Raw genomic sequence first — 23,705 nt, 5'->3', positions numbered from 1 at the left:
TTTAAGGAACTATCCTTTTACAAAACATTTCATGAAACACCTCATATTTCCTTAGACAAATGTGCAATTTACTTTTATCATTCACAAATATGCATTGCAACTGATCCCACTGATTGTACAAAGGCACAAAACTTTAATTGGTACTGAAAAATATAGTAATGCACTTTAAGATTAAATGAGACTTTTAAAGAAATGAATTTTTAAACCACTTACACATACGCATATAAAATCTAAATGTAATCCCTGCGTACACCTTACAAACTAAGGAGAGTGATTTTAAATGTGTAATGAAGAAAGTGTTCGCCTGTCCTGTAAATCTGTAAACTTCATACATGAAACATACATACACATACAATACATACTGAAAATTTATGGAGTTGTATGAACAGTAGAATTCCATCACACAACTTTTGTTTTGAAGCTGCTGACTAACATTAAAGTGCACATTTTTTAAATCACCACAGTAAGGATTCATCTTCACAGAGCTGTATTCTTTCAATGCAAACCGTATCTAAGGCAGCATTTTAAAGGTGTTAGTCTAGTCTGGACTTGTATTTGTACCTGAAACTTGGCATCTTTTGGCCTGTACAAGTGCATCAACACCAGGTGTCATGTCCTGACTAGCTGTCACTTTCAGAATGTCATTTAAGTGCTTGTTTGTGAGCCTTGAACGCATTTTTGTTTTATTGATATTCATCACTGAGAAAATTTGTTCACAAAGGTAGGTTGTCCCAAACATGCACAAAATTTTAGCAGCCAGGGCTGTTAATTTGGGGTAACCTGGTAGTAGATACTGATAAAATCTGTCCAGACCTACAGAGGCAAATTTGCCCTTCAAATCTGCATCACACTGCAAATCAATTATCTCTAGCTGAATTTCGACCGGCAGATCAGAAGCTTTAACTGTGAAAGGTGAGCGAAAAACTGAAAATTCTGTCTCAAGTTCACCAAATACCTGAAAACGTTTCTCAAACTCCCGCAGTAGTCCTGCAATTTTGTCTTTGTACCGTTTCATGTCCGCATCAGGTCTGGTCACACACACATCTCTCAGACAGGGGAAATGAGCAGGGTTGCCATTTGCCAGTTGCATCTCCCACAAAGTCAGCTTCAACTTAAATGCATGTATGTTGTCAGAAAACTGTGTGACAACTTTTTTGCGGCCTTGCAACATTTTGTTCAGATTGTTCAAGTGTTCAGTAATATCAACCAAGAATGCAAGGTCCCGTAGCCATTCCTGAGATTGTAATTCCAACACCGGTTTTCCTTTTTCTCCATGAACTGTCCGATTTCCTCTCGTAGATCAAAGAAATGCCTCAGCACAGCGCCTCGGCTTAACCATCTCACTTCAGTGTGGTATGGCAGGCTGTGGGTAATGTTGCTGTCGCTGAGAAGTTTGTCAAACTGACGATGGTTCAGACCTCTGAATATGGCTTCGATGCTAATGCTCTTTCGCTAGCAATTAGGTAGCTGGCTTTTACCGCTGCTTCACTGACTTCTCGGCTCTGGATGAAAGTTGACTGCTGTTTCCTCAGACCCGCCAGCAATTCGTTAATCTTATCTCTTCTCAGTTGTCCTTGCAAGCCGTCATATTTTTCGCTGTGATGAGTCTCGTAGTGGCGTCGAATATTATATTCCTTCAATACCGAAACTTGTTGCAAACACACCAAGCACAAAGGTTTTCCGTGCATCTCTGTAAATAAATAGGACGTGGTCCATTTTTCTTTGAAAATTCTACACTCCTTATCTACTTTTCTCCGTTTGGATAACGACATTTTGGCTAATGATGGTGTAGCGGAGAGGTAGAGACCAAGGTATTAACAACGTCGTAACAAGCAGCAGATGGCGCATTGATACCGTCTGCTGTTTTCAGTCTGTCTCAGTGATGCGGCTTGTCTTCTACTCTGATGGAAAGAGTGCGCCCCTTAGCGGATAATCCATGAATTGCAGCGAATTAAAAATATGAATTCCATGTCTTTTATGCATTTTTTCCACTTTCAAATTATCCTGCGGGCCTGATCGAACCTCCTTGGGGGCCGGTTCCGGCCCGCGGGCCGTATGTTTGACACCCCTGCTCTAAACCCTCAGAGGTAGTAGTCACACCTGTGGGGAGAGAGGTAAAGTTGACTGAGAACACGTTCTCATTTACAGCAATGACCTGGGGAATAGTTACAGGGGGAGAGGAAGGGGGGATGAATGAGCCAATTGTAAACTGGGGAAAATAGTATTTTTGTCACACCCTCTGCATAATGGATTCTACTCTGTCGCAACAAGTCTTTAAGTTCCAGTCTACTTGTTTTAAGCTCAATTTCTCTCTCTGTTGAATAGTTGTTTTTAACAGAGTACTCCAGCATTTTACAATAATTTTACAATTCACTGATCTTCTGATCGTCTTAATTTCTATTAGAGGAAAAAAAGTGTAGTGTTTCCTCTTAGGAAACCTTTTACAGCTAACCATACCATAGTTGAGAACCTCCACTGAGTGGTCATTTATTTCAAAAAATAATAATTTTAATGGATATGAACTGAAAGATGAAATCAGAGTTGTGTAGTAAATTATTATTAAACCTCAATCTAAGTTCACGTATTTTCATTGGGAAGATTTGAAATTGACCAAGAATGGAACTATGATCAGATAGAATGGCCGGTCATGTTTTTCTAAGTTCCGTTACCTATTAAAACAGTCAATTCTCGAGAAAGTCTTAAATCTAGCAGAAAATCAGGTATTGTTCTTAGTTGTGGATTATGAAATTTCCAGCAGTTATGATTTTATTTTACCTTTATTTAACTAGGCAAGTCAGTTAAGAACAAATTGTTATTTTCAATGACAGCCTAGGAACTGTGGGTTAACACTGCCTGTTCAGGAGCAGAACAACAGATTTGTACCTTGTCAGCTCGGGGATTTGAATTTGCAACCGTCCAATTACTAGTCCAACACTCTAACCACTAGGCTACCCTACCGCCTAGTGAAGATCTTTAAGAAATGGTTTAAGTGCATTGGAAGCTTTCACTTGGGATGAGCTATGAGAAGGTCCAAATATATCTAGTTTAGAGCTATGATCAGGCTTCTGGTTACAGAATTGAGACATCTTTGTCAGATTAGGAGCATAAATAGATACAAATGCTATTTTCCTTCCGTACAGAGTAGAAGGAACCTTAGTCTAAACTGACCTGAAAACACCCCAGCCTGTTTTGATGACTGAACATTTCAGCTATATTTGTATTTGCTGTAACCCACAATCGCCTACAGATTTGATACATATGAAGGCCTATATTTACTCTGGATTTGACAAACGATAGATTGACTAGGATCCTTTGAAATTTTCCCAAGTTATATTTGTTCCCAATTAGGTTAAATGTAGTCCAATTAATGAGCTTTTAATGTTTTTCTACTAATTTGCATAGGCTAATCATTGAGATGAATGATATTTAATATCTTAGCAGATAATGACATGACAATAACAGCAGCTGTAGATTATGTAATGAAAAGTTGAAGGGTGGTTGGTAATGGAGGACATCAGGTGGATCCACGTCTGGGTGTTGGACAGAACCCCTAGGTCTTGGAGAACAGGTAATGGAGGACATCAGGTCAAATCAAATCAAATCAAATGTATTTATATAGCCCTTCGTACATCAGCTGATATCTCAAAGTGCTGTACAGAAACCCAGCCTAAAACCCCAAACAGTAAGCAATGCAGGTGTAGAAGCACGGTGGCTAGGAAACACTCCCTAGAAAGGCCAAAACCTAGGAAGAAATCTAGAGAGGAACCAGGCTATGTGGGGTGGCCAGTCCTCTTCTGGCTGTGCCGAGTGTTGATTATAACAGAACATGGCCAAGATGTTCAAATGTTCATAAATTACCAGCATGGTCGTATAATAACAAGGCAGAACAGTTGAAACTGGAGTAGCAGCACGGTCAGGTGGACTGGGGACAGCAAGGAGTCATCATGTCAGGTAGTCCTGGGGCATGGTCCTAGGGCTCAGGTCCTCCGAGAGAGAGGAAGAAAGAGAGAAGGAGAGAATTAGAGAACGCACACTTAGATTCACACAGGACACCGAATAGGACAGGAGAATTACTCCAGATATAACAAACTGACCCTAGCCCCCCGACACATAAACTACTGCAGCATAAATACTGGAGGCTGAGACAGGAGGGGTCAGGAGACACTGTGGCCCCATCCGAGGACACCCCCGGACAGGGCCAAATAGGAAGGATATAACCCCACCCACTTTGCCAAAGCACAGCCCCCACACCACTAGAGGGACATCTTCAACCACCAACTTACCCATCCTGAGACAAGGCTGAGTATAGCCCACAAAGATCTCCGCCATGGCACAACCCAAGGGGGGGGCGCCAACCCAGACAGGATGACGTCTGGGTGTGGATCCACGTCTTGGTGGTGGACAGAACCCCTAGGTCCTGGAGAACAGGTAATGGAGGACATCAGGTGGATCCACGTCTGGGTGTTGGACAGAACCCCTAGGTTCTGGAGACCAGGTAATGGAGGACATCAGGTGGATCCACGTCTGTGTGTTGGGCAGAACCCCTAGGTCCTGGGGAACAGGAGCAGAGTTAAAGGGAACAGGAGAGGAGACAGAGACGTAAACAAGGAAACACACCGGTTACAGGTTGATCAGGTATGTAGAAATACAGTTATTGAATGATTTAATATACATGTTTGATTAGACATGCAATATTGTTAATAGCAGACAAAAAATAAAGGATACCTGTCTGTAATTTCTTGATTCTCCTCTGGAGGCTCTCCTTCTGTTTCTCCAGCACCTTGTCCTTGTTCAATCTCACCTTGATTGATAATAGAAATATATGCAATTTATGTGTCATATTATTACAAATAGATCTCTCACATATTTCTTGGAGGGTCAGAAAAATAAATAAATTAACAGCGGACAACCTCCTCATGCTTCTCATCCTGTGCCTGAAGGTTGTCCTCGAAGGCGTTCTGATCTGGTTCGACAACTTCCATCGCATCGAGTTTCAGTGATTTGAAAGTACGTCATACTAAAATAGCAATAGACAAACAACACTAAGTCAATCACAAATTTGAAATATTACAGTATATACAATAATTGTATTTACAATTGCGTTGTTCACCTCAGTCAACAGCTGCATCTCCCGTCCATACAGCAGGCGATATGGTGAGTACTCAAATAAAGCGACGTATCAGTGCAAAATTTGAACTGTGATACTTACCGATCATGTGCCATGGTGAAACAACTGATGCGCTTCAAATTCTACGCCACAGTCTTCACCCTCTCAAACTCCTGTCAGACGAGACAGGGTACTGACTTTTAAGCACAAGGTGACAAATTGAAATATTATGTTCTCTCTGATATGAAATCAGAACCATTTCAGATATAATAGAATGTGATTGATAAACAAAATGTTATTTCACTTACCCAGCTGTCCACATTCTTGACAATCCCATGCCAATTGTCAAAAGAAGAGTTATGTTGATTTTGGCAATCAAGCACTTCACTCCATCTTCTCCTCAGTTAAAAATCACCCTCCTATGAGACTGGCCATCCTTGTAAGCACATGTGATTGCCTAACAAGTTCGAAGACAAGAGTCTAAGTAATTTTGCACCACTTTCTGTTTCTCTCTCCCCCATCTCTCTCTGTCTTTCACTCTCTTCCCACCTCTCTCTTTCACCCTTTCCGTCTACCAAAGACACTTAGTTAAGGGCAGTTGGAATGACCATAATTGCTTTTTTATTTTAATTTTATTTTAACTTTATTTAACTAGGCAAATCAGTTAAGAACAAATTCTTATTTTCAATGACGGCCTTGGAATAGTGGGTTAACCCCTGCTGTTCAGGTGGCAGAACGACCTTGTCAGCTCGAGATTTGAACTTGGATTTTAAAAAAACGAATTGAATTGAAGGTGTTATTTCACACCAGAGTTAGTCTTTCTGCCTATAACCCATCCGAATGTAAAATTGATGTTCATTTAATACATACTGTAGATATAAATGGCCTTATACCTCATCGTTCAACTGTACAACAATATGTACATAGTGTTACAATAGTTATTTTTTCTGATTATGAGTGAATGTTCTTTTGACACTCAAAGACCCAAACGGCGTTCCATACAACATTCTATAATAAAATGGTGTTATTTGAAATGAAACGCTTATTTTACGTGTCAAATAGTAATATTTGACGTGTATCTTTGTTCACATGCAAAGACCCAAACGGCGTTCCATACAACATTCTATAATAAAATGGTGTTATTTGAAATGAAACGCTTATTTTACGTGTCAAATAGTAATATTTGACGTGTATCTTTGTTCACATGCAAAGACCCAAACGGCGTTCCATATCTATATTGGGTTAGTTCTGAAAGTCTACAGTACATTTGAACAAATTCGAAAGTGAAAGAAAACTGCGACAAATAGGCACAGCACATTTATTGTTCTACAGATCAGGTCTAGCTAGATCAGGTCTAGTTATTCGCATAAGTGTGATTGAGATATATGATAAAGGATTGTAATCATTATTTTCTGAACTAATATTTCCCGACTTCATTTGGATGTCGTGATTTTTCAGAGATTTTACGCACGACATGCCACCTTGCGTTATTGAAAAAAACAGCTCGAGGGCCCTGTATACAGTAAGTAGACCTTCGCTTTTAAAGGTACCTCGTGGCGTAATGTGGTTTACCTTTGTCGAATTTGTAATAAACTATTGCGGAATTACAGTATTTAAATGATTTTTGCACGATCGACCATAGCCCAATCAATATATTTTAGATTGCTATTTGAAGGTGAAAGTAATATGTGCCCGCGAACGATAGGCAGGATTTCAATATAGTGACATTAACAATTTTTCATTCTTTTCAGGTTATGTGGTTGTACATATTGGCAGCTTGGGGTGTGTGTCTCTCCACTGCCACTTCTGGTGAGTAGCCAAGACTAGTAGTGGCGGTTTAAAATCTTTACTGAATTATAACAACGATTCAATAATGGAACTGTAATAGACTAATTACTGTATTTGTATAGGCCTATTTTTGGAATCTTTTACCGGCGCAATTCCTTCCCGTCACACCGACATATAATTATTCAATTATTGCACCCACACTGCTCGCGCGCGCCAACGATGGTCTGCGTTGCCAAGGGAAAGAACAGTAGTCAGTTCTATTTGTGACGCTGATCGCGCAGAAAGTCCTGCCTCTCCCATCTCCTCATTGGTTTATAGAAGCAGACACCCATCTGCCTTCTCCTCATTGGTTTATAGAAGCAGATACCCATGTCCCATCTCCTCATTGGTTTATAGAAGCAGACACCCATCTGCCTTCTCCTCATTGGTTTATAGAAGCAGATACCATCTGCCTTCTCCTCATTGGTTTATAGAAGCAGACACCCATCTGCCTTCTCCTCATTGGTTTATAGAAGCAGAACCCATCTGCCTTCTCCTCATTGGTTTATAGAAGCAGATACCCATCTGCCTTCTCCTCATTGGTTATACCCTCCTGTGTGACTGAAAGACATCAGTGGTGGTAATAAACCTTTTATGAAAGTTATTTGCCAATGAGATTTTTTCAGCGTGATTACAATTGCACTAGAATGGTTTATTTGTATTATTTAATTGATATTTTTTGCATGTTTTAGTATTTTATTGTTAGTGCCTGCGTTTTGTTTTGCATGATGTAGCAATGTAAGTTGTTGATCTGTATTATGAATACATAAAAATAAATATATATATATTATTTTTTATATATATATATAAAAATAATAATAATAAAGAAAGTTAGTTGCCAATTACCATATAAGTCCAAAGAAGAAAATCCTGGAAGGGGGAGAGATGACTAGAAACGATTCTGTTGACCGGTTTATGTGTGGATTAATTGTCGGAGTAGAGGACCTTCCTTGTTGCATCTCAGGTAAAATAAAAACTCAATGTTCATATCCCAGGACAAATTAGCTAGCAATAGCAAGCTAGCTAAATAGGACAAATTAGCTAGCAAATGCAAGCTAGCAGACTAAATTGCCATAAATGTTTAATGCTTTTTTACCTGTCCCCAAATTAATGTAATTCGTTCAGAGTTAGTTTTGATATTTTAACCTGCGTGTCTTGATCTCGTTCGGTGTGGGGGGACAAAATCAATTTGCTCACGATGGCGCGCGGCAGGTTCGGGTACGGTGTTAGGCAGGGTTTATAACTTTGTGGCTGTGGTATCTAGTGACAGTTTTCTAGCTTTGCAAAGCCGCCTGATCCCGCAAACTAATATTGATGTTGTATCTGCAGTGTGAATCAGTCTGGTATTTACAAGGCTACAGGTTTTCCCATGGATATTACAGATTTGAAGATATCGGATCTTTGGATACCAGACCACAAATGCATTCTAGGCTAAATTTTGGAGGTGCCTTGAGATGTATTTGACAAAAAACAAACAACACATTTCTGGGGCTTTTAGTAATAATAATAATAACTTTATGACTTTTGACATTTTAAACTCACCAAGTTAAAACAAAGTAAAACAGTGTAATCATAAGATGGTGATTACATTTTACATTTAAGTCATTTAGCAGACGCTCTTATCCAGAGCGACTTACAAATTGGTGATAGTTTGAAATCCTTCTTCTATCAGAAATGTTCACGTGTTCGGTACCCGTGGATCCAGTCTCGGCACGGTTGGGACATGTTGCCACCATGCCATGCTGGCTCACCCTTTCCATGAACGCAGAGGGCCTGGAGGTGCGTTGGTACCGGCCCAAAGATTTCGACAACCCGGTCTTGCACTACAGAGAGAGGAAGATCCAGGAAGCATCACAGCAGTCCCAATACGTGGGCCGCAGCTCCCTGGGGCTCCGGGAGGTTACGTCACAAGGGCTGAAGGGAGGGGATGTGACCTTGAAGCTGGTTAATGTCACTCTGAGAGACCAAGGGGAGTATGTGTGTTACGTCAGCAGTAACCAGGACTATGGGACTGCCAGTGTCTTTCTCAATGTGACTGGTGAGTTCATTCAAGCAAAACATATCCAGGAATGATGCTACAGAAATGAAATGATATCCATCATTCTTTCTCCATCATTCTTTCTCCATCATTCTTTCACAAATAGTTGAATTAGCCAAGGTAAAAAAAAAATATTATTTTTTATTTGAGACTTTAATCTCCTCCTCCTTAATGTGCACTTAATCTCATTCCCAGTGAGGGGCACCCCTCCTCTCCTCTCAGCAGTCAGAACAGATGCTGACTCTGTGAATGTGAGCTGTGTTTCCCATGGATGGAAGCCAAGGCCCAGGCTACAGTGGTCAGATGGGAGGCAGACTCTGAAACCTGAGAAGCTGGACTACAGCAGTGGTGCCCATGGTCTGGTGTCTGCCCACAGCTGGGTCCTCTCTTCCCCCTCCAGTGCTCCCTGGGTATCCTGTTCTCTGGTTCTGTCTGAAGGGGAGGAGATGGAGGGAAGAGTGGACCTACGGGACGTTGCGGCTGTACCAGGTCAATAATGATAATAACCGTGACTCTTTCTGCAATGAGCATATGCTGATCTGGAAACTATCACAAGGTGTGTGTGTCCACCAGTTTGTTGAATTAAATAAGGGATACCTTCTTTCCACTTTCAGAGACTTCATCAGGACTGCTAACAGCTGTCATCATTTTAGCTCTGCTTCTGCTCCTGTCCGTTGTCTTCATCGGTGTGCTCTACAAAAAGAGAGGTCAGGGCTATGTTTTGGTTTTGATAGTTATACTATATATTGATAAGCATACAATGCCATGGAAATGTTAAGACTGGGTCACATTTGAACTTGAGCCTAAGAGGGTATTGAATCCTCTTTCCACCATATTTGGATTAGCTACCGGAGACAACATTAGGCAAGTCACCAAGACATCTCCTAATGCCACCTTTATCCCTCCTATGATTCGATTGAAAACTCATGTGTGTTTTGCTTTTCAGGAAACAAATCAACACATGTGCCTAAAGGAGGTAAGGAATCTATTTATCCACATCACACTTTTCAATGTCAGTGTTCATGATTTGATTTTCAATGCTTAACTTTATAACCACGTGTCCTAAATGTTGTGGCATTTTATACTGCAACTAGGCCTACATTGATCCTGTAAGAGAATACGATTAAAACTCTAAATTAGCACTACATCAAGTCAATGGACACTAAATTATAAACACTACCTATATTCTGTGCATTTAGTCACCACAATGTAAGATATTGTCTTTCTTTATCATATGGCAAATATTGATCCAAAATACTTACTGTACAGAATACATTTAACATTTTCCTACTCTCCCCGTTTTTGCGTAGATATAGTGGATATCGAGACTATGAGACAACCTGAAGGTAATCTATTTTGACATTTTCCAAAGAGAATCTGAATTTATTCTGATATTGCCTTTCTTTATGATGCAAGATGCTACACTTCTAAGAGTGTAGAGCAAATATTGATCCCTAAAACAGAATAATTACGGTACAAAATTACATTTAACATTTACACATTGTTCCTGTTTTTTTGTGTAGATTTAGTGGATATAGAGAATATGAGACAAGCTGGAGGTAATCTATTTTGAAATATTTCTGATACATTCTGATTGTTATTATCGTTATTGTTGTTATTACGGTTCATCGGCATCTCCTGATTCTGTGTTTGTCCTCAACAGTGGATATCACATTGGATCTCAAGACAGCTCCTTCCTATCTGACAGTCGGTTCAACTGGTAAAATTGTGAGAGACAGTAAAGCTAATCCATGTCCTCCGGGTGAGCATGCTTATATACTTGGAACATGTGGTTTTACCTCGGGCAGCCATGCTTACTGGGAGGTTAGACTGGATAAGGAGATGGTAGGCGTTAAAGAATCCTGGTGGGTTGGACTGGCAAGTGGGTCTGTTAAAAGACAAGGTGATGTACCAGCCACACCTTCCAATGGTTTCTGGTTCCTGTCCTCATACAAAGAGAAAGGCTTACGGCTTAATATGGCCCCCGACATCCTACTTCCTGCCGATCCTAGACCTCAGATACTAGGGGTGTATTTTGACTATGACCAAGGAGTACTCTCTTTCATCAACGTAAAAGACAATAAACTGATTGTCACTGTGAGAGCCATGTTCATTGGGGAGCTGTTTCCTCTTTTTAACCCAGGTCAAGGTGACACAGCCCCTATGACGATATTAGATGCTAGCCACTATAAAACAAAACCTGTAGAAGAGTCTGCTTCTGAGACTGATGCCCTTCTAGCTTCTAACCAAAGTCGCAATCATCAGACTTCTGAATCCAAAGACTGTCTTTAAATGTCTGTAAAACAATGAAAACTACAGCACTATATATTAACACATTGTTTTATGTATCTAGTGCACTTCATATTAGGGTGTGTACAGTAGTATTCTGCACTGGTCCAATTCATCATCATCTCCTTGCTCTTCTCCTTTGTCTGCAGTGCAATTGGATTTGATTTGACTACCGTGGAAACATATGATTGGTGATGGATTGATGTAGTGGCTGGATGGATGTAGTAGCGATATAGTAGATGGATGTAGTGGATTTATGGCTGTAGTAGCGATATAGTAGATGGATGGATGTAGTAGATGGCTGGATATAGTGGATGGATGTAGTAGATGGATGTATTGGATTGATGGATGTAGTAGATGGATGTAGTGGATTGATGGATGCACCGTAGTAGAGAGATGTAGTTGATGGATGGATGTAGTAGATGGATGTGGTAGATTGATGGATGTACCGTAGTAGAGAGATGTAGTTGATGGATGGATGTAGTAGGTAGATGGATGGATGTAGTAGATGGATGTAGTGGATTGATGGATGTACCGTAGTAGAGAGATGTAGTTGATGGATGGATGTAGTAGATGGATGTAGTAGGTAGATGGATGTACCGTAGTAGAGAGATGTAGTTGATGGATGGATGTAGTAGATGGATGTAGTAGGTAGATGGATGTACCGTAGTAGAGAGATGTAGTTGATGGATGGATGTAGTAGGTAGATGGATGTCTACATGGTGTTTGGTTTGACCATCCCCTGTTTTTCACAGCAGTGCAGAACAGGAGACGGAAAGAGAAGCTCCTTGCAATATATCCGCTTTCTATATTGCTCACTATAATTATTTTAATGGTAGAGGCATCTTTCTATAGTTCTCAATATTATTATTTTAATGGTAGAGGCATCTGGTGACACTTCATTTGAAACTGTAGATTTTTCCCTGTTACAGTTTGCAATATAGAGCAACGTACTGCTCACTAGAAAATATCAGATTATACTGACTGGAGTATGTGCATTGAAAAACAAAAAAATCATACTGGGAAAAATCTTTTTCAACAGCCAACTGGAAAACTTCAGCCATCTTTCTAGGGCTCCATCTTTCCGACTTGAAGTTCATTGACTTAATGATTTGACCTCGTTTTTTCCCCCCAAGTTCCCATTTTATCTTGAAAGCAACATGACCATCACATGCAGGTACCATCAGTTCAGGAAAATAAAAAGCAAATTATTTCAATTTATGCTCAGCTGTGCGTCGCAAGTGCTACACCAACTGATCTATTTTGTCAATGAAAGCTTGAGATTTGAAATGTAATATTGTCTGAGAGGAACAATATTGGCAGTCTAGGGCCGTAGCCAATATCCTCTGATAATGTATTAGGCCTCCTGAAAAAAATCTAATTCCTAACAGAACTGTTTTTATCATTTTAATGTAAAAATCTCCAAATCGTGTTTAAAATTTAAAAAATCTGAAAAGATGATCTCGGCATGCAATATGTTTTCTGGTTGTGGGAGTCTCAGTTTACACTATTTTGTGTTTTGACCAATCAGACCAGGTCTGAAAAGATCTGATGAGAAAATATCTGATGTAATTGGTCGAAATACCAATTAGTGGGAAAAAATATGAATTACTGAGTATAATAGGCCACTCCTATTTACCATATCTGTATACCATCTATTGCATCTTAGCCTATGCCACTCGATCATTGCTCATCCATATGTGTACATATTCTTATTCCATCCCTTTACTCAGATTTGTGTGTATTAGGTAGTTGTTGTGGAATTGTCTTGGCCAGGTCGCAGTTGTAAATGAGAACTTGTTCTCAACTGGCCTACCTGGTTAAATAAAGGTGAAATAAAAAATATATTTAAAAAATTAAGTGTTCACACTGAGAAATTTTACAACATGCCACAATCAAATCAAATCAAATTGTATTTGTCACATGCGCCGAATACAACAGATGTAAACCATACAGTGAAATTCTTACTTACAAGCCCTTTTTCAACAATGTAATTTTAAGAAAAATACCCCCAAAAAACAAGAAATATAAGTAACAAATAATTAAGATCAGCAGTAAATAACAATAGTGAGGCTATATACAGGGGGTACCGGTACAGAGTCAATGTGGAGGTTATATACAGGGGGTACCGGTACAGAGTCAATGTGGAGGTTATATACAGGGGGTATCGGTACAGAGTCAATGTGGAGACTATATACAGGAGGTAAATGTAAATGTAAATGTACCGGTACAGAGTCAATGTGGAGGCTATATACAGGGTTTACCGGTACAGAGTCAATGTGGAGACTATATACAGGGGGTACCGGTACAGAGTCAATGTGGAGGCTATATACAGGTGGTACCGGTAGAGAGTCAATGTGGAGACTATATACAGGGTGTACCGGTACAGAGTCAATGTGGAGACTATATACAGGAGGTACCGGTACAGAGTCAATGTGCGGTGGACCGGTTAGTCAAGGTAATTGAGGTAATATATACATGTAGGTAGAGTTATTAAAGTGACTTATGCATAGATAATAACAGAGAGTAGCAGGGGGTATAAGCCTCTTGAACCTAGACTTGGCGCTCCGGTACCACTTTGCGGTAGCAAAGACAACAGTCTATGACCATTTTTAGGGCCTTCCTTTGACACTGCCTGGTTGTAACTGACAGTTAGACTTACAGGTTACGTCGTTGTCTTTTGTTTGAATTTTTACGTGTCCGCTGTGCGGGAGAAATGATAATGCAAGCGGAACTACGTAGCTAATACTGTTGTAACGGGGATCCTTATTGCAGCAACACACATTTGGAGGGAAGGCAATCCTGCGTTAACTAAGTTTTCATGTCATCGGGTGTAGTTCATAAAGGTTGAAGGGTGTATGTTAGGATGAAGTGTGAATTCATGCCAGGAATAACAAGTGTGAAGTTTGATTTCCTCCCTTCTGTAATAAGCAGCCAATGAGGTATTTGTTCCTTTATTCATGTGTTTAATCTGAACCCGTTATAGCTCCAGTTAAACTGTTTATGCATGTAAGCACTTCAGAGTTATACCAAGCTAATAAGTCACTCGTAAGATAAGGAGGTTGTAAGAGTGTGCTTAACTGTATTTTTCATTTACCTTATAGTTCTCACGGAAGGTGATAATTCTGACTAAAACTACAGAATAAAACCGCCAGTTAAAATCAAGGAACGGTTGTGCTCGTGGTTACAGAAGGGAGCTACACTGGTATAGAGGTCCTTGAAGGCAGGAAGCTTGGCCCCAGTGATGTACTGGGCCGTTCGCACTACACTCTGTAGTGCCTTGCGGTCGGAGGTCAGGCAGTTGCCATATCAGGCAGTGATGCAACTATACTCTCGATGGTGCAACCATACTCTCGATGGTGAGAGGACGCATGCCCAATCTTTTTAGTCTCCTGAGGAGGAATAGGTTTTGTCGTGCCCTTTTCACAGCTGTCTTGGTATGCTTGGACCATGTTAGTTTGTTGGTGATGTGGACACCAAGGAACTTGAAGCTCTCAACCTGCTCCACTACAGCCCCATCCATGAGAATGGGGGCCTGCTCGGTCCTCCTTTTCCTGTAGTCCACAATCATCTCCTTAGTCTTGATCAAGTTGAGGGCGAGGTTGTCCTGACACCACACTGCCAGGTCTCTGACCTCCTCCCTTTATGCTGTCTCATCACTGTTGGTGATCAGGCCTACCACTGTTGTGTCATCTGCAAACTTAATGTTGGTGTTGGAGTCGTGCCTGGCCGTGCAGTCATGAGTGAACAGGGAATACAGGAGGGGACGGAGAACACAATCTGAACGTCTGGGAACTGTCATGCAGGTGAAAGAGGACCCAAAAGCGACTTGGCGAAAACAGAGTCTTTAATCCAGTAAAGTAAATACAAACAAAAAACACAACTTTCACTCGAAATGACGAGGACAAACTGGAGACTCGATCTTGAACAGCAGGTGAACAGCAGGTTGCCTCGGGAAGGCACTTGAACCAGACAGACTCAGACACCTGCTCACCACGCAGCATCTGAGGAAAACACGACACGACAGGGCGATACACAAACACAGCACGGTGAATTCTAGACAAGGAACCGACAGGACAGGAACGGAACACAAAGGAAGAAATAGGGACTCTAATCAGGGGAAAGGATCGGGAACAGGTGTGGGAAGACTAAATGATTGATTAGGGGAATAGGAACAGCTGGGAGCAGGAACGGAACGATAGAGAGAAGAGAGAGCGAGAGAGTGAGAGAGGGAGGGGGAGAGAGAGGGATAGAAAGAGGGAAAGAACCTAATAAGACCAGCAGAGGGAAACGAATAGAATGGGAAGCACAGGGACAAGACAAGATAATAAATGACAAAACATGACAGGAACATTTTCACGTTAGGAATATTTTTTACACATTAGTTAGGATGTTTTAATTTTTGATAGAGTGTTTCCAAATATATATTTTGTGATTTTTCTTTCATAATTTCTAATTCCATTTATTAGCTACATTTGTATAATGTCAAGTAAAATGTAACGTGTCAGTTAAGAATGTGTTTCTCGTAAAAAAATGTAAAAATATATTACATTTTTTACAACGGTTTTATTTTTCAGTAATGTTGTGGTAGTGCTACTGTTTTTCCTGCATTATGTCAACATAACATGTAGCAAATACTTCAGAATTTTTACACTTAATAAGTTTAAACTTACACTTAAAAAGTCACATTTTTTTTATTGTCGATTAGTAATTATGTACACTGTGCCAGTATGATATTGTAAATGACAAAAAAAGGAATAAAAAACAAAATGGCGTCATAAACAAATGCACTTGTTTCATTGACCGAGACAGTGGTTAGAGGCAGATGCTTGGAATTTAGCGTGGTAGAAAGTGGCTTTAGCAGCAGAGACAGAGGAGGAAAATGTAGAGAGGAGGGAGTGAAAGGATGCCAGGTCCGCAGGGAGGCGAGTTTTCCTCCATTTCCGCTCGGCTGCCCGGAGCCCTGTTCTGTGAGCTCGCAATGAGTCATCGAGCCACGGAGCGGGAGGGGAGGACCGAGCCGGCCTGGAGGATAGGGGACATAGAGAGTCAAGGGATGCAGAGAGGGAGGAGAGGAGGGTTGAGGGGGCAGAATCAGGAGATAGGTGGGAGAAGGTTTGAGCGGAGGGAAGAGATGATAGGATGGAAGAGGAGAGAGTAGCGGGGGAGAGAGAGCGAAGGTTGGGACGGCGCGATACCATCCGAGTAGGGGCAGTGTGGGAGGTGTTGGATGAGAGCGAGAGGGAAAAGGATACAAGGCAGTGGTCGGAGACTTGGAGGGGAGTTGCAATGAGGTTAGTGGAAGAACAGCATCTAGTAAAGATGAGGTCGAGCGTATTGCCTGCCTTGTGAGTAGGGGGGAAGGTGAGAGGGTGAGGTCAAAAGAGGAGAGGAGTGGAAGGAGGCAGAGAGGAATGAGTCAAAGGTAGACGTGGGGAGGTTAAAGTCGCCCAGAACTGTGAGAGGTGAGCCGTCCTCAGGAAAGGAGCTTATCAAGGCATCAAGCTCATTGATGAACTCTCAGAGGGAACCTGGAGGGCGATAAATGATAAGGATGTTAAGCTTGAAAGGGCTGGTAACTGTGACAGCATGGAATTCAAAGGAGGCGATAGACAGACGGGTAAGGGGAGAAAGAGAGAATGACCACTTGGGAGAGATGAGGATCCCGGTGCCACCACCCCGCTGACCAGAAGCTCTCGGGGTGTGCGAGAACACGTGGGCGGACGAAGAGAGAGCAGTAGGAGTAGCAGTGTTGTCTGTGGTGATCCATGTTTCCGTCAGTGCCAAGAAGTCGAGGGACTGGAGGGAGGCATAGGCTGAGATGAACTCTGCCTTGTTGGCCGCAGATCGGCAGTTCCAGAGGCTACCGGAGACCTGGAACTCCACGTGGGTCGTGCGCGCTGGGACCACCAAATTAGGGTGGCCGTGGCCACGCGGTGTGGAAAAAGAAAGAAGAAAAAGTAATTCCGCTGCCTAAGAATAGGAAAGCCCCCTTTACTGGCTCAAATAGCCGACCTATCAATCTTTACTAAGGACATGCCACTGGCTTCGAGTAAAGCCAGCCAGTCTATGTATGTGGATGACTCAACACTATACACGTCAGCTACTACAGTGACTGAAATGACTGCAACACCTAACAAAGAGCTGCAGTTAGTTTCAGAGTGGGTGGCAAGGATTAAATGAATCCTAAATATTTAAAATCATTCACTAAACCTCAACTAAATCTTGTACTAAATAATGTGGAAATTGAGCAAGTTGAGGTGACTAAACTGCTTGTAATAACCCTGGATTGTAAACTGTCATGGTCAAAACATATTGATACAACAGTAGCTAAGATGGGGAGAAGTCTGTCCATAATAAAGTGCTGCTCTACTTTAACAGCACTAACAACAAGGCCGGTCCTAAAGGCTCTAGTTTTGTTGCAGGATGAACCAAACTTGTGGAGATCTACAATTTTTTTTCTGAGGTCTTGGCTGATTTCTTTTGATTTTCCCATGATGTCAAGAAAAGAGGCACTGCGTTTGAAGGTAGGCCTTGAATTACATCCACAAGTACACCTCCAATTGACTCAAATTATGTCAATTAGCCTATCAGAAGCTTCTAAAGCCATGACATCATTTTCTGGAACTTTCCAAGCTGTTTAAAGGCACAGTCAACTTAGTTTATTTAAACTTCTGACCCACTGGATTTGTGATACAGTGAATTATAAGTGAAATAATCTGTCTATAAACAATTGTGGGAACAATTACTTGTGTCGTGCACAAATTAGTGGAGTGGTTGAAAAACAAGTTTTAATGAATCCAACCTAAGTGTATGTAGACTTCGGACTTCAACTGTACATAAATATAGATATATATTTGCTAATCACACCTTTTTCGTATCTAAGGCCATAATCTCTCCCAGAGCATTGAAATGTGTAATACCAATGCAAAGTTTAATAATACCAATTGAAGTGTGTAATACCAATGTCCATTCTGTGTAAATAGCCTTCCAGGCGAGAGTCAGGCACTACTGACATAGTGAAACGGTAAGAAAAACGTTTTTCTGTCTCAGAAGAAAACGTCAATTTCTCAGCTGCCTCACGTTCATTTTATTTCAATTGTAACATCTTTTGACATCCAAATCAATAACATAGGTAGGGTTGTGTTCTCTAAAAACACTGGTCTGAAAATGAGCTGGCTACACATTAACCTTCAGTCACTAGTTTGCACATTGATTTATTGATTTATTGATTGGTTTATTAATTGATTTATCAGGCATCCAGTCGAAGTTCTTCTGTTGAATGAAATAAACAAATAAAAAGATTCAGTCATGCGTTTATCACATCAATTAATATGGGTTCATATGTAGACCAGCAGTAGAGTAGACAGGACTCACCGATGGAGGCGGACAGGAAGTGGCAGCAGCCGAGCCAGGCCATCATTACACTGTAGGGGCTGAGGTAGGTTACAGTCAGAGGGTGTGTCCCCATAGTCTACAGTGTCTTCCTCTCTACTATCTCCATAGTCTACAGTGTCTTCCTCTCAATTATATCCATAGTCTACAGTGTCTTCCTCTCTACTATCTCCATAGTCTACAGTGGCTTCCTCTCTACTATCTCCATAGTCTACAGTGTCTTCCTGTCTACTATCTCTTTAGTCTACAGTGTCTTCCTCTCTACTCTCTCCATAGTCTACAGTGGCTTCCTCTCTATTACCTCCATATTCTAGAGTGGCTTCATCACCTCTCCTACATTTCAATCGTCTACAAAGCCTTCCTCTCTACGCCTCCTCTCTTTCATCTCCTCCATCCTCTTCTTCCTCTCCTCCATCCTCTTCTCTGCATCATGTTAACAGTACAGTAGCTCCCTCTCCTCTCTATCATCTCATTAGTCTACAGTAGCTTCCTCTCCATCATCTCAATAGTCTACAGTAGCTTCCTCTCCTCTCTATCATCTCAATAGTCTACAGTAGCTTCTTCATTTCCTCATCTTCTCTCCTTCCTCTTCTTGTTTCATCTCCTCTCCTTATCTCCTCTCCTTCCTATTCTTGTTTCCTCATCTCTCCTCTCCTTCCTATTCTTGTTTCCTCATCTCTCCTCTCCTTCTTATTCTTGTTTCATCTCCCTCTCCTCGTCTCCAGTTCTTCTTCCTCTCCTGGTCTCCTCTCTTTCCTCACATTCCCCTCCTTATCTCCTCCCCTCATCTCCTCCTCTCCTTCCTCTCCATCCTCTTCTCTTTTCTCTCCTCATCTAATCCCCTTCCTCATCTCCTCTCCTTCCCTCATCTCCTTCTTCTGCAATTAGCTGTTAGCTGTTTTGTACTCACAGCCTCTCAGACAGGTGTAGGAAACCTCCAGGTATTTGTAGGTTCCAAAGCAGGGGTCCCCGAAGACCGGATCAAGCCCCACAGTGCACTGACTCTTTCCCTCACACCTGCAGAGTTACACATTTATAACACAATTATAACACACAAGGGGGGATATTTGTAAACCAACTTTCAACACCACTGACATCCCCAAACTAGAGAGGAGAGATGGGGAGATGGATAAAGAAAGTACCATTGTTTGACAACGTCCAGGGTTTTGGGTTGCAGACAGTTCTGGTTGCTGAGCTCGTGTCGTCCAGCAGAACAGGTAGAGCCGTCTCTACGGCCGTAGTTAGCATGAAACACCTTTATCACACCCTTACCTACACACAAACACACACAATAATTGAATTGCACCCTTACCTACACAGGGGTAGGGCTGAGGGGGGTGTTAGGTGAGGGTGTTTGTGGGTGTAATCATGTGCTCACCACAGTCCAGGGAGCTGGTTGAGCCCTCGCAGGTGATACTGGTCTCTGAAAACACAACGCACACACACAACATCAGCCGTGCTGTCGAGACACAACATCAGCCCTGCTGTTGAGACACAACATCAGCCCTGCTGTCGAGACACAGCATCAGCCCTGCTGCTGAGACACAGCATCAGCCCTGCTGTCGAGACACAGCATTAGCCCTGCTGTTGAGACACAACATCAGCCCTGCTGCTGAGACACAACATCAGCCCTGCTGCTGAGACACAACATCAGCCCTGCTGTTGAGATAATGGGGGATAAGGAAAAGGATGAAGAGCAAGAAAGAGAGGTGGGAGGAGCAATCAAAGAGAGGTGGGAGGAGGAATGAAAGAGAGGTGGGAGGAGCAATCAAAGAGAGGTAGGAGGACGAATGAAAGAGAGGTGGGAGGAGGAATGAAAGAGAGATGAGAGGAGCAATCAAAGAGAGGTGGGAGGAGCAATCAAAGAGAGGTAGGAGGACGAATGAAAGAGAGGTGGGAGGAGGAATGAAAGAGAGATGAGAGGAGCAATCAAAGAGAGGTGGGAGGAGCAATCAAAGAGAGGTGGGAGGAGGAATGAAAGAGAGGTGGGAGGAGGAATGAAAGAGAGGTGGGAGGAGCAATCAAAGAGAGGTGGGAGGAGGAATGAAAGAGAGGTGGGAGGAGCAATCAAAGAGAGGTGGGAGGAGGAATGGAAGAGAGGTGGGAGGAGCAATCAAAGAGAGGTGGGAGGAGCAATCAAAGAGAGATGGGAAGGAAGGAGTGATTGTGACAACACAGTATGGGGCTCCATTCATGAAAAAGTGTTGACTACTTTGTATCATGCACAAGCACATTTCCATTGAGTAATTGTTCACTTGACACCCCTACACAGGTTGTTGTCCACTGTACAAGTAGAATATAGGTGTCAGACGTGGAATAATGTCAGTGAACAACAACCTGTGCTTGGTATCAAGTGAACGTCAAGCCCATTGGACAGGAGAGGGAGAGCGCCAGAGGGAGAATACTGACTAGCAGGAAGGCAGATGTAGGTGACGTCCAGATATTTGTAGGTTCCGACACAAGGGTCCGAGATTTGATTCACTCTCATGTTCACCTCACACGTCTGCTTCCCGTCACACCTGGAACAACCACAGAGCAACACCAGTAGAACCATGACAAAGCCACTACATAACTCCAACATAACCTGTAAAAACGGATATCTGGAGCTTGTCTGAGCGGTTGGCCTCTGAGCGCTCTGAGCCCTTGTACTTGATGCTGATTTGATCAACAAGCTTTCACAGTCTCACTGCAAAATTAGACGTTTGTCCACATTTCTCCAAACATCAAATTTTGAAGTTGCTTTAAATGTAATGGTAATAGCGTTGCCCCTAGTGGCGACGTGGGTTAAGTTCAGCTTTTAGGGACACAAACAACTAAGATTAACTTCAGGCATTCATTCCGATTGGTTAGATCAGGGGTGTCAAACTCATTTCGCATCGTGGGCCACATACGGCCTAGGGAGATGTCAAGTGGGCCGGACCATTAAAATTATACCATACTCTGCTATAAATAACCAAAATAACATGTCTTTCCTTTGTTTTGGTGTAAAGAAGCACAAGAACATTAGGAAAATATTGAAATTTAAGGAACTATCCTTTTACAAAACATTTCATGAAACACCTCATATTTCCTTAGACAAATGTGCAATTTACTTTTATCATTCACAAATATGCATTGCAACTGATCCCACTGATTGTACAAAGGCACAAAACTTTAATTGGTACTGAAAAATATAGTAATGCACTTTAAGATTAAATGAGACTTTTAAAGAAATGAATTTTTAAACCACTTACACATACGCATATAAAATCTAAATGTAATCCCTGCGTACACCTTACAAACTAAGGAGAGTGATTTTAAATGTGTAATGAAGAAAGTGTTCGCCTGTCCTGTAAATCTGTAAACTTCATACATGAAACATACATACACATACAATACATACTGAAAATTTATGGAGTTGTATGAACAGTAGAATTCCATCACACAACTTTTGTTTTGAAGCTGCTGACTAACATTAAAGTGCACATTTTTTAAATCACCACAGTAAGGATTCATCTTCACAGAGCTGTATTCTTTCAATGCAAACCGTATCTAAGGCAGCATTTTAAAGGTGTTAGTCTAGTCTGGACTTGTATTTGTACCTGAAACTTGGCATCTTTTGGCCTGTACAAGTGCATCAACACCAGGTGTCATGTCCTGACTAGCTGTCACTTTCAGAATGTCATTTAAGTGCTTGTTTGTGAGCCTTGAACGCATTTTTGTTTTATTGATATTCATCACTGAGAAAATTTGTTCACAAAGGTAGGTTGTCCCAAACATGCACAAAATTTTAGCAGCCAGGGCTGTTAATTTGGGGTAACCTGGTAGTAGATACTGATAAAATCTGTCCAGACCTACAGAGGCAAATTTGCCCTTCAAATCTGCATCACACTGCAAATCAATTATCTCTAGCTGAATTTCGACCGGCAGATCAGAAGCTTTAACTGTGAAAGGTGAGCGAAAAACTGAAAATTCTGTCTCAAGTTCACCAAATACCTGAAAACGTTTCTCAAACTCCCGCAGTAGTCCTGCAATTTTGTCTTTGTACCGTTTCATGTCCGCATCAGGTCTGGTCACACACACATCTCTCAGACAGGGGAAATGAGCAGGGTTGCCATTTGCCAGTTGCATCTCCCACAAAGTCAGCTTCAACTTAAATGCATGTATGTTGTCAGAAAACTGTGTGACAACTTTTTTGCGGCCTTGCAACATTTTGTTCAGATTGTTCAAGTGTTCAGTAATATCAACCAAGAATGCAAGGTCCCGTAGCCATTCCTGAGATTGTAATTCCAACACCGGTTTTCCTTTTTTCTCCATGAACTGTCCGATTTCCTCTCGTAGATCAAAGAAATGCCTCAGCACAGCGCCTCGGCTTAACCATCTCACTTCAGTGTGGTATGGCAGGCTGTGGGTAATGTTGCTGTCGCTGAGAAGTTTGTCAAACTGACGATGGTTCAGACCTCTGAATATGGCTTCGATGCTAATGCTCTTTCGCTAGCAATTAGGTAGCTGGCTTTTACCGCTGCTTCACTGACTTCTCGGCTCTGGATGAAAGTTGACTGCTGTTTCCTCAGACCCGCCAGCAATTCGTTAATCTTATCTCTTCTCAGTTGTCCTTGCAAGCCGTCATATTTTTCGCTGTGATGAGTCTCGTAGTGGCGTCGAATATTATATTCCTTCAATACCGAAACTTGTTGCAAACACACCAAGCACAAAGGTTTTCCGTGCATCTCTGTAAATAAATAGGACGTGGTCCATTTTTCTTTGAAAATTCTACACTCCTTATCTACTTTTCTCCGTTTGGATAACGACATTTTGGCTAATGATGGTGTAGCGGAGAGGTAGAGACCAAGGTATTAACAACGTCGTAACAAGCAGCAGATGGCGCATTGATACCGTCTGCTGTTTTCAGTCTGTCTCAGTGATGCGGCTTGTCTTCTACTCTGATGGAAAGAGTGCGCCCCTTAGCGGATAATCCATGAATTGCAGCGAATTAAAAATATGAATTCCATGTCTTTTATGCATTTTTTCCACTTTCAAATTATCCTGCGGGCCTGATCGAACCTCCTT

At 41.7% G+C, this 23,705-nt stretch overlaps 2 protein-coding genes and 1 long non-coding RNA gene across 4 annotated transcripts; 1 reads left to right on the top strand and 2 right to left on the bottom strand.

Annotated features, from left to right (window-relative positions):
- Nucleotides 1-4,249: 4,249 nt before the first annotated feature.
- Nucleotides 4,250-7,124, bottom strand: LOC124029251. 2 transcript variants are annotated; one of them, XR_006837749.1, is made up of 6 exons: nucleotides 7,095-7,124; nucleotides 5,416-5,564; nucleotides 5,210-5,280; nucleotides 4,911-5,017; nucleotides 4,726-4,801; nucleotides 4,250-4,551 (listed from the first exon to the last, which is right to left on the bottom strand). It is a non-coding gene; the product is annotated as an uncharacterized LOC124029251 (long non-coding RNA). The 2 variants fall into 2 exon arrangements; XR_006837748.1 differs by having other exon boundaries at nucleotides 5,416-7,118.
- On the top strand, nucleotides 6,354-13,279 carry LOC124029250 (butyrophilin subfamily 1 member A1-like). Its single transcript, XM_046341026.1, has 9 exons — nucleotides 6,354-6,629; nucleotides 6,859-6,916; nucleotides 8,607-8,972; nucleotides 9,168-9,461; nucleotides 9,587-9,679; nucleotides 9,919-9,948; nucleotides 10,283-10,318; nucleotides 10,496-10,531; nucleotides 10,636-13,279. The coding sequence occupies exons 1-9, from the start codon at nucleotides 6,582-6,584 to the stop codon at nucleotides 11,262-11,264; spliced, it is 1,590 nt and encodes a 529-aa protein (XP_046196982.1). The 5' UTR covers nucleotides 6,354-6,581; the 3' UTR covers nucleotides 11,265-13,279.
- A 5,120-nt stretch (nucleotides 13,280-18,399) lies between these two features.
- Nucleotides 18,400-21,175, bottom strand: LOC124029249 (L-rhamnose-binding lectin CSL1-like; the record flags this gene model as incomplete). Its single annotated transcript, XM_046341025.1, has 6 exons — nucleotides 18,400-18,536; nucleotides 18,639-18,697; nucleotides 19,567-19,673; nucleotides 19,799-19,928; nucleotides 20,035-20,079; nucleotides 21,066-21,175. Coding segments are annotated over 5 exons (406 nt in total), but the record flags the coding sequence as incomplete, so codon positions are not given.
- Between the last annotated feature and the right edge of the window lie 2,530 nt (nucleotides 21,176-23,705).

The sequence above is a fragment of the Oncorhynchus gorbuscha genome, unplaced genomic scaffold (assembly GCF_021184085.1).
Source record: "Oncorhynchus gorbuscha isolate QuinsamMale2020 ecotype Even-year unplaced genomic scaffold, OgorEven_v1.0 Un_scaffold_5905, whole genome shotgun sequence".
Classification (NCBI taxonomy): domain Eukaryota; kingdom Metazoa; phylum Chordata; class Actinopteri; order Salmoniformes; family Salmonidae; genus Oncorhynchus; species Oncorhynchus gorbuscha.
The sequence above is the reverse complement of the archived record's forward strand: the minus strand, read 5'-3'. Positions and strand labels throughout refer to the sequence as shown.

Excerpts from the sequence above, each read along its gene's own strand:
- LOC124029250 (XM_046341026.1), top strand. The coding sequence starts at position 6,582 with ATGCCACCTTGCGTTATTGAAAAAAACAGCTCGAGGGCCCTGTATACA. Across the intron at positions 6,917-8,606 it reads TCTCTCCACTGCCACTTCTG|AAATGTTCACGTGTTCGGTA; the intron begins GTGAGTAGCCAA and ends TTCTTCTATCAG. Across the intron at positions 9,680-9,918 it reads TGTGCTCTACAAAAAGAGAG|GAAACAAATCAACACATGTG; the intron begins GTCAGGGCTATG and ends TTTGCTTTTCAG.